Source organism: Neopsephotus bourkii, unplaced genomic scaffold (assembly GCF_033783945.1).
Source record: "Neopsephotus bourkii isolate Nb327-2 ecotype Australia unplaced genomic scaffold, CSIRO-AGI_Nbou_v1 NB_1760, whole genome shotgun sequence".
Taxonomy (NCBI): domain Eukaryota; kingdom Metazoa; phylum Chordata; class Aves; order Psittaciformes; family Psittacidae; genus Neopsephotus; species Neopsephotus bourkii.
The window spans coordinates 3,034,796-3,044,884 of NW_026902234.1; the positions used below are offsets into that span (position 1 = coordinate 3,034,796).

General features: G+C 40.5%; 2 protein-coding genes across 2 annotated transcripts; one reads left to right on the forward strand and one right to left on the reverse strand.

Annotated features, from left to right (window-relative positions):
- Positions 1 to 1,850: 1,850 nt before the first annotated feature.
- On the reverse strand, positions 1,851 to 4,139 carry MITD1 (microtubule interacting and trafficking domain containing 1). The gene is made up of 7 exons (XM_061377931.1): positions 3,948 to 4,139; positions 3,657 to 3,758; positions 3,390 to 3,526; positions 3,221 to 3,307; positions 2,437 to 2,552; positions 2,044 to 2,104; positions 1,851 to 1,956 (listed from the first exon to the last, which is right to left on the reverse strand). Exons 1-7 carry the CDS (start codon positions 4,099 to 4,101, stop codon positions 1,861 to 1,863), a joined length of 753 nt encoding a protein of 250 aa, XP_061233915.1. The 5' UTR covers positions 4,102 to 4,139; the 3' UTR covers positions 1,851 to 1,860.
- A 116-nt stretch (positions 4,140 to 4,255) lies between these two features.
- Positions 4,256 to 6,691, forward strand: MRPL30 (mitochondrial ribosomal protein L30). Its single transcript, XM_061377937.1, has 5 exons — positions 4,256 to 4,337; positions 4,585 to 4,665; positions 5,197 to 5,343; positions 6,201 to 6,274; positions 6,359 to 6,691. The coding sequence occupies exons 1-5, from the start codon at positions 4,287 to 4,289 to the stop codon at positions 6,489 to 6,491; spliced, it is 486 nt and encodes a 161-aa protein (XP_061233921.1). The 5' UTR covers positions 4,256 to 4,286; the 3' UTR covers positions 6,492 to 6,691.
- The last annotated feature ends 3,398 nt before the right edge of the window (positions 6,692 to 10,089 follow it).

Here is a 10,089-nt window from a genome sequence, read left to right on the forward strand (position 1 = left end):
ATAAGTACTAAACTTTAAAGTTGATCTACAATATTTAAGGTGGCTTTTTATTTTGCCCCTGTACATTTGAAATTGCTGGGCTAGGTTAAAAGATACAAAGCTTCACATTTGGGAAGCTTAATGTATTCACAGCAAACATTCTCCAAAACATGGCTGGTCTTTAAGGCATTACCTACCTTCCTTGAATTACCTATGAAATTATATAGAAATATATGTAAATAAATAGTTAAGAGAAGAATTCAAACAGATGACTGTAACTACAAATAGTAAAAAATAACCTTTATTCCCATTAAATATAGACATATATTACGCACAACTGAATAAAACTGACAACAGTGACTAGAAACCTAGTACCACAGCAGCAAGCAGCCAGAGAGCTCCTATGGAATGTTTGAGGGGTAGGTAGACTGGTAGCATACAGCTTCTGTGTCGTGTATGTTACTCTTTTTTTATATGTTATTCTGTAAAGCAGACATTATTATGCAAAAGGATAAGACAGACCACTGCCAAACTGTGACCCACAGAGCAAGGCAAAGACCAGCTCTGATTCTTGATAGCTGTGGAACAGACTTGTGTTAGAGGCAAGTGTAAAGGAATAGCAGCTTTAGATGACAGAAGGTGAAATAAGAATAAAGCAAAATTAAAAAATAAAAAAATAACAGAATACAGCAGCCATTAGGAAGAATAAACAGAGGAGACAGAAGTTCTAGCAGTGAACATGCTAGAATATAGAGGCATACTGTATTATAAGACGCAGAAAGTATAAGGCACCTGTCAGTCCTGAAGCGGAAAAGATTTTGGTGGGAACTGCACTGCCTGTTCTTTATGTCAGAATATATGTCTTTGCCAGATATTTGCTGAAAATGATCAAGAATTGTATAAAAAAGAAGAAGCAGCAGCTCAGTATACCTTGTGGTTTCCAAAGGGTGAAAGAAATATAAGAAAAGACTTTTTTTTTTTTTCCTATTAACATAATCCTTAACATCATTATTAGCAAAACTTCAGGGTATCCAGCTTCTGGAAGAATTAAAAAACCAAATTATTACTTTTTTAAAGGACTTATCTTAGTAGCAGGGAAGTAGCTTACTGCAGCTGAGACTTACATAACCAGCTGGAAGGACATTAAACTTGCAAGTCAGGGAAAAAGACTGGGAGAGGATCATACACCCTTTCCACACCTAGTGCGCAAAGTATGGAAATCAGGTATATGACCATGCATCACAGAATAAAAGAACACACAGGAGTGACAAGGAAAAGAATACAGCTGTTTGCATACTGTGCAGAGGCACGTAAGAATGCCCCCAAAATGTCCATATACTAAATACTACAGTGTTTGTATGCAAGGAGCTTTGAAAATGGAATGTTAGATTAGGGGTTGCTGGTAAAGTCTCAAATCAGATATTAAAGGATTGACCAAAACACAGCAGAACAGTAGTCATGACTAGAATACAGAAATTAAAGGAAATAAATAAGGCTGCTTATAAAAGAGGACATGTGGCAGCCCAGCTTCAAATGTTTGTGAGGTGTTCAATTAAAGACATTAAAAACAAAATTTGCTCAAGACAGTAAAGATGCCTTTGACAGACACTATTGAGGGTCTGTTATGAAATCAAGATCAAATTTAGACATGGCTTATATTAGTTAAGATTATGGGAGAAGCACAGTGAAGGAAATGTATAGCTGTGTTTTCTCAGGCTGAAAAATCTCAAATATTCCTAAAACCTACAGATCATAAAAGCTGTGCTGGACTAAGTACTTAGAAGAGTTCCTTCTGAGGGTGGACAGCTGGAATCAAGCAGCATCTTCCAATCTTACATTTTTATGCTTGTAAAAACGCTCATTAGAAGAAGTCATGTCAGATCACATTTTCTTTGTATGTTTAGTATGAAAGACATCCACTGTTGTTTCATGACAAGGTCGCAAGTCAAAATCACAGTATCCAATGCTGAAACGACCCTGTGGTAATTAACAGAATGGACATGGTGAACATAAAATGAGCTCTTCTACAGTCTAAGTTAATTAAAGAGATCAAATCATTCTTACCTGTGGCCTCTTAAAATAATCAAGACCCCTTCCAATCTTAATCATCCATCCATTATTGAACCTGTTTTAAAAATTCACAAATTTGAATACTATGAGTATGTTGAATAAAAAAAAGTTATATCCACATGATGCACACTCTCCTTGTTTCAATCACAATTATTTCCTAGTATCACCAATACCTGTATAAACCATGGAAAGGACTGTTCTGTATAAAGAGAAATCTACTATTATGTTCACAGTTAGAACATGTGAAACTATCAAGGGCTGATTTTGTTCAGGAAGGGCCACTGCCTTCCACTCTTTTAACCACAGATGTAATTAGAAATTGTCTCAAAAGTTAGGATTAAGCAGTTCAAATAACTCACATTCACTGGTTTTTTTTATATCACCTACCTAATTTCTCGATCATGGATTGAAGATGAAAATGCAATATTCAGTGTTACTCCATAATTCCTCAATGATTGTTGTATTTCATCCAAGCCAGTTATCTGCTGGCTCTTCCCACTACCCTGTTAAAAGTAAAAATCACATGTTGTTGGGGGGAGTTTTAACCATAAATTCTACTTCCTATCACTCTTCCTAAACTCACCAAAAGTTTTTTAGTAATAACTTAAACCAAAATAAAGTAACTTGGATGAAGGCAGATTTGCAGTTTCAAAGGCAGGATAAAAAGCAGAAACAGATTATAGGTACATTTGCTCATTCTCAGACCTTTGAAACTAGATATGAATTACTATTTGAGCCAGAATAAATATAGTGATAGCTCGTGATAGTTAGCTCATCAAAGCCTCTAAATTGACAACTATATACAACTAGCTGTTGGAAGAGAAAAAAAGCCCAACTCTCAATAGATGCTTTAGTTTTGATGACCTTTTCCACAAGAAAGCTTTCAAGAAAATATCTTTTCCATTTAAGATTCTGTTTACCAAGAATTTGTTAGTTATAAGAAAACTCTAAATTTATAAAATTACTTATGTTCAATTATCACATTTTTATTTTTCTCTTAATCTGTGTTTTCTGCTGAAGGCATCAGAGCCTCAGTCTCAGAAGTACTCGTGATAAAAAAATCTGTATTTAAAAATAAGTATTTAATATGCATATAAATTTATATGTGTGCATATTCACATGTGTTATCACCTGGGTATTGGGAAATAGAAACCAGAACTTATACACTTACCTCATCGTAGGAAGTGAGGAGGTGGATCGTTTTCACTTTGCACGGCCCCTTAATCAGCATCTCACAGAACCGCAGGAAGTTATACAACTGCAAAAGTTTTATTTAATTTAGTAACTTGGAAATGTTTTAGCAGTTACATCCATATCAGTTACACCGAGTATGTACTTGCCTGATGAACACTCCGAATGTACGGGTCCTCCACCCAAACTTCAGAAACAATCTCAGAAAGGTACTCTTGGAAAACCTTTTCATAGCTGAAACCTGTTGCATTTTCCTCTATCCTGATCTGCTTATGGTATTTGCCATCTAAAAGGAAAAGGACTCTCTTTTTTTCAGTAAAGAACAGGACGCCGTTTCCGTGTTACCTACCTCACCCATAAAACGTTTAGACAGCAACACGTATTCAAATGTTTACAGGTACATGGCATCTCCATACCTTGTTTCTCTTTTTCAATGTGTTTCTTAATGTCCTCAGCTCTGGTCATATACTCGGATATTTTCTGCCGGTATCGGTGCTTTTTGGTCTCATCTTTCGTGGCTGTCAATCAAAAGCACAAACAAAAGTTCTCTCCCTCGCCATGAAGCGACGAGGGTTTAGGGTCGGCCCTCAGCACCAGACAGACCTCATTTCTCCGCCAAACCACTCCTCTCACAGAACCGGGGGGTGTTTAACAACTAACCGCCTCAACGGCTCTGGCAAACGGCCGCCAACCCTCTCGCCCGGTACCTTTCACCACCTGCAGCAGCAGGTCGATGCCCTCCTGGTAACACACTAGCGACTCCTGGAACCGAGACGCTACGTCCAGCTCTACCGCCCTCTTCACCGTCTCCACCCCGGCCCGCTCCAGCACGGCAGTGCTGTCGCCCCCCGTCCGCGACATGGGCGCAGCGGGGGGGACCGGGACGAGGCGGCCACAGATCCCACGGCACCACCTCACCCGCCGCCGGGGAAACAGAAACCGAAGCGGCAGCAGAGGGAAGGTGGAAGTGCTCATTATTGCCGTTCCGCCAGTGCGGAACTAAAGTGCCGTGGAGTTGGTGGCCGGCCGGAAGGCAGCGCACCGAGATGGCGGCCGCGGCGGGCAGGGGGGCCCTGGGGCCCGCAGCCGCTTGGAAGGTAGTAGCCTGGGCTGGGGTTTGTTTGGTTCGTGCTTCCTCTTGACAGGCGAGCGGCAGTTGGAAGGTCCGAGGAGCCGGTGTGGGTGCCCGGTGTGAGCACTGTCTGCTCTTCAGCCACCTAGAGCTGTAGTAAAGGGGGGACGTGTGCTCAACCGGGCCGCGTTTGAGTGACCGAGTAACCTTTTAGCAAACACGAAGAGCTGTAAGGAAAGCGCAAGACAAGTTTTGCCCTGTTCGCTTTACAGATGCTGGGGAAGAGGATGGAGGCGGTGGCACCCGCAGCGTGGGTTCGTTGTCTCTTTACGAAGTCAAGAATTCCAGACTCGGTATGTGCTTAAGTATTCGAGAGACTGGAAAATAGGTATTAGCCTGCTTAATTTGGGTTTTCTGTGGTATGACAGATTTCCAGAGGCTGTGGGATAAGAGGGTTTGTATTGGGATGATTGAAGAACTGGCTGAAGACAGAGCCCAAATGGTTGTAGTGAATGGGGCTGGTGAACCGGTCGCCAGCCACGTTCCTCAGGGTTCAATTACAGGGCCAGTTCTGCTCAATGTTTTTGTCAAGGATGTGAATGCAGGAGTTGAATGCACCATTAGCAAGTTTGTTACTGATACCAAAGTGGGAGGTGCGGTTGACTCTTGAGGGATAAGAGGCCTTGCAGAGGGATCTAGATAGACTGGAGCACTGGGCAGTCGTCAGTGGCATGAAATTTAATGAGTTGAAATGCAGGATTCTGCCACCTAGGAAAGTGACACCGGGCACTTGATGTTATAAAAGCTAAATTTGAGGTCACTTGTTGGTGCTTTGACCTTATGAGAAGATAGTTAAACATGGTTTTGTGAACTTCTAATTCTAGGTATTTCAGCCACGACCTGGAGATCATGAGAAGTATGGAGGTGACCCTGAGCAGCCCCACAAGATCCACGTTATTACTAGAATTAAAAGCGTAATTGGTCGCCCTTATTGGGAAAAGAAGATAATACATGATCTTGGATTGGATAAAGTATGACTGTTGTTCTTTATACTTATTGTGTATATCAGAAATGTAGAAATAGGCTATAATTAAGGTGGTGTTTTTCTTAAATTTTTCTCAATTTTGCAGTTATAAAACCTGGATTGCTTTACATTGGCTATAAATTGAGAAATTGATGTGTTTGAGAGCCAAGAGGAATGTTAATGGAAAATAGCCTTTTAGTAGGAATTCAGAGAATCACTGTTTGGTATTGCTCTGCATGCCTAAGGTGAACTTTTATCTTTAGACTTCTGCTAAAATGATAAAAGTAGATTTGTAAATACTTGTAATTCAGTTTTCTCTAGGTCATATTGTTCAAATATTACAGGTACATGAATAAGACTTGTGTGTTAATGAAAAGCCTTCCAAATCCAAGACTCTTAGAGAGCTTATTGTCAAAGACGTGTTTATCCAGATTTTTTAGAGCAGCTGCACATTGCGCAAAGATTCGTCTAGTCAGTGTTACATTACAGAAAAAGAAGTGTGTGCTTGGTCAGTTTAAGGTCTAACTGAGGCAGTTGTACCCCAGAACACCTGTATTTACATTACTTTTCATATAAATACATTACTTTTCATGTAAGTACATTACTATATTTACAATACTTTTAACAGTTGGAAGAAATTTTAATATATTGAGAATGTAATGGGAATGAAGCTGAATATCATTTTACTGTAATAGAGTTTGATCAAGTTTTCATATTTTTATTTATGTTCTTGATGCATGACATTTTTTACTTACTATATTTGCAAATGTGGTCTATAATTTTACTGTCAGTATGAGAAGTTGAATGATCAGAGATTTGGGGTTTGGCAATGCATTTGTAAAACCCGTTCTGTCCTTTATACAGGCACATCGGCCGATACTGCACAAAAATATCCCTTCTGTAAATTCCAAACTGAAAGTTGTTAAACATCTGATAAGGTTTGTTAACTATGCTTAATTTAGAGCATTTAATGTAACTATTCTAGTCACAGAACTTCACTAAGCAAACTCTTTTGTCTGTAGAATACAGCCCCTGAAACTACCTTACGGGTTGCCAACAGAAGAGGAAATGACAGACACCTTTCTTACAAGCAAGGGAGAGCTTATCATTAAACGGCATCTGAAACCTGTGGAGCAGAAAGCAATTAAGTCATAAGCTGTGCTGGTTGGATTTATGTAAAATAAAGTAGATTATTTAAATCCTGGGTTAAGATTTTGTGTATGAAATGAAAGCTTAATTCTTCCCCTCTGGTATGAATGGTTAAGGTGATATTGATGCTTAAAGAAGTGTGTACAAATGTAAAATTCAATTTTGTTATTATTTGCCCCAAATATTAAATGAATGATAGGCCTATGTCCTTGTGTTGAAATTTTGTGGCTAAATGTGTGCAGTTGATGGCTTGCTATTAAAGAACTTTGTAAATAAAGTCAGAGAAGTAAGTAGAATATATCTAACTAATGATGGTGAGGATATTTTGAGCTAACAGTAACAGGTTTACAATGATGATGCATGACTTTGGTGCACAAAGGAAGAAACTGGAGTTGAAAAGCTCACTGCTTAGCAGTTACACAAGAACTGACTGGCTATCCACCAAGAGTGTAATTTGATTGACACAGGCTTTTCATAGAATTATAGAATGGATTGGTTCGGAAAGGACCTTGAAGATCATCTGGTTCCAATCCCCTGCCACAGTCAGGGACACCTTCCACTAGACCAGGCTGCTCAAAGCCCCATCCAGTCCTTAGCTAACAGTCTGTCATCTTACTACCTGAACTCCCCACTTAGAATTAACAGAAGGAGTGATTCATATCATGGTAATTTGTATAATTTGTTTCTCAGGGAATGTGCTATCTCACTTGATACATATTTCTTGATCCTAACTGTTTAATAATAATAGCCTAAGAGTTGCAGTCTGTGTATAAGTTGATGCTTTTCCTGTTCTAAAATTGCAGACATCAGAAACCTGGAGACCCTGAAACACACATCTTCAGTGCAAGTTAGTAATGATGGGCTGCAAGCTTATAACACCTTTTCCTGAAGGATCTTGAGTATTACTCTTCATGTTTTTGTTTACAGTTTTGAGAATCGTGGCCAAAGTTAGGAAGCTGCTGCTGTATCAAATGATAAAGCAGTGTTCATTGTAGTGAGCATAAATGCCACAGTTCAACACAGTGTGAGCCTCTCCCACGCTACACACAATGTAGAGAAGTTAATCTTAATGACTGTATGTTATGAGAAGATTAGAAGGATACAGTCACTGAAAATGAACATTTATCCTTTCTGCATGCTTCCAGAGAAGAATAAACACCAGTAGGAGTTCAAAGGAACAGACATCAGTAGAGGGACATAAAAGCTGGAGACACTGTGAGGAAGAGAAAGAAGGATAGGATATAGTAGTAGCACTGAGGAGATTGGTGGGTCAGTGATTCCTACAGGCAGACTGAAGGCAGAAATGCACAGCTGAGCTGAAAAACCTCAATTTCTCAGCAAGCTATGGGCTATAATTTGAAGGACACAGAAAATACTGGTGTCAGTCTGATGTACACAGAATAGCAATGAACAAATGAAGCAGATAAATTGATGTTGCCTTCCGGCCTTCCTGAGCCTGCATAGCATCTTGTGCTGCAGTGTGTTATAACTGTAATCTCTGTGTGATGCTGATCCGTGTGTGATGGTGTTCCTACAGGGAGGTACTTGTTACAAGCTGAAATTGTGAGTGCAGTGCATCCAAGGTACAGGGCATGCTTAAAAGAGATGGCACAAGTACTAAGGCCCAGAAAATTACTTAAATGGATCTTGTTGCTGAGGGATAGCAAATATAAGACTTGCACCAGGAATGGTGGCACAGAACACTAAAGCCAGGATGGCTCAGCTTTGCCAAAGACGTTCAGGGTTTGTCTGAGGCACTGCAGCCAACAGAGGGAGTGCTGCCAGTTCTGTCATACACAGTATGTGTGTGAATATCAATCTATTCTATTCATTACACTATACAGGTGCTACAAAAGTACTGCAGTGTAAACCAAAGAGAATGTGTTAATGAACGAGCTTCCTTGGTATGGTGCCCAACTTAGAAAGTGTGTGATAAACTACCTAAGTTAGAGCACAGCTAGTAACTTTCCCAAGTACAGAGAAGAGAATGCTTTAGATAGTACCTGTTATTTCTGGTGTTTACAAGAGGTGTTTACAACTATCTTTGACAAGTTGTCAGTTTTAATGAAAAATAAAATTGTATTCTCTTGAAACATTTAATCTGTGCGTTAGTCTGGGAGTTCCTTAAATGGTATTTCCTCCAGGGTCACAACTGTCACATAGTCAAGCTGCTATCTCAAACCTTCTCTGAGTAAGCATACATTCTGTAAAGATTTGCACTCAGTTCCACAGCCTGAACCAGCAGGGCGCACAAACACAGTGTGTGTGTCCACAGCCTTTCATTAATGGAGCATTGTAAATGTTTCATGTAAATCTTCACGAAGCACACGTAAGGGATGCAGCCTTTTTGTGCAGGGAGCAAACAGGCTGACTTAGGATCATAGCAAAATTCAGGTTGGAAGGTACCTCGCAAGGCTTTAGTCCAACCTCTTGCTCAATGCAGGGCCAGCACTGAGGTCACAGCATCATAGAATATAGAATGGTTAGGGTTAGAAAGGTTGCTCAGGACTTTGTCCACCGAGGTCTTGAAAACCTCAGAGAACAGGGACAGCTCAACCTCTCTGGACAGCCTGCTCTGCTGCCTGGCTGTCCTCATGGGGAAAGGTTATAGGCAGAATACAGTCTTGTATGCAGTCTGAATGTCTCTTTCAGCTTATGCCTGTTGTCACTTCTCTTCCCATCTTGCACTACTGGGAGGAGCCATCCTGGCTCTGTTCTCCTCAATTATCCCTCACAGGTAGGTGCTGTGGTGCTGCTGTTAAATCCACCTGTCCCTTCTCATGGGATGATTGCTCCAGCCCCAGCTATCTTGGTGGCTCTCTGCTGAGTTCTCTCTGCTTAATTGGTCTCTCTTGTGTTAGGGGGCTCAAAACTGGACACGATTGTAAATGTGGTCTAACAAGTGTTTAGCAGAGGTGTGTAATCCCTTCTCTTGGTCAAGCTGTGCTGTCCATACAGCCCATGGTACCCTTTGCTGCTTGGGCACACTGCTTGCTCATATTGAGCTTGCTTCTTGGGTAGGAACCATTTGCCATGTCTACCTGCTGTAGTATTTATATTCAAATCCTGGTGCAACATGTGGTAGCAATGTGAAATGGGCTGGCTTAAGAATAAATTTCTATTTCTGTGCTATTGCTCTGTTGCAGGTTCACTGACTGTTTCAGATTTGGTAGTTAATACTGTAGTGTAAGTAGATCAATGCCAATAATAGTATCAGGATATTTTTAATCACAGGTAAAAATGCTGGCTGTAAAAAATGCACCGTATTTGAAACAAATAAACAAAACCCCCTCTTTCTTCTCTAGGGAGTTTCCCTGGATCTCTGCTCCAGTTCTTCCACTTCTCCTTCCTCTCCTCCTTCTTCTTTCTTCTTTCTTCTGTACTTCTTATCCTTAGGGGGCTGGAGCTGTTACAGAATTGGATTCCAATGCATACAGCAAATGGTTAGAGGTTGTACGGGTGAGCACACAACCTGGCAAACAAGTGAGGTGTGAATGTAGGCATGAATAATGAAGCAAGATCCCCCACTAGGCAGGCCCCTGTGGTGCATGAGGGGTAATTAACCTAACTATGTAGCTGCAGCCTACAGGCCCCTGTGCTTAGT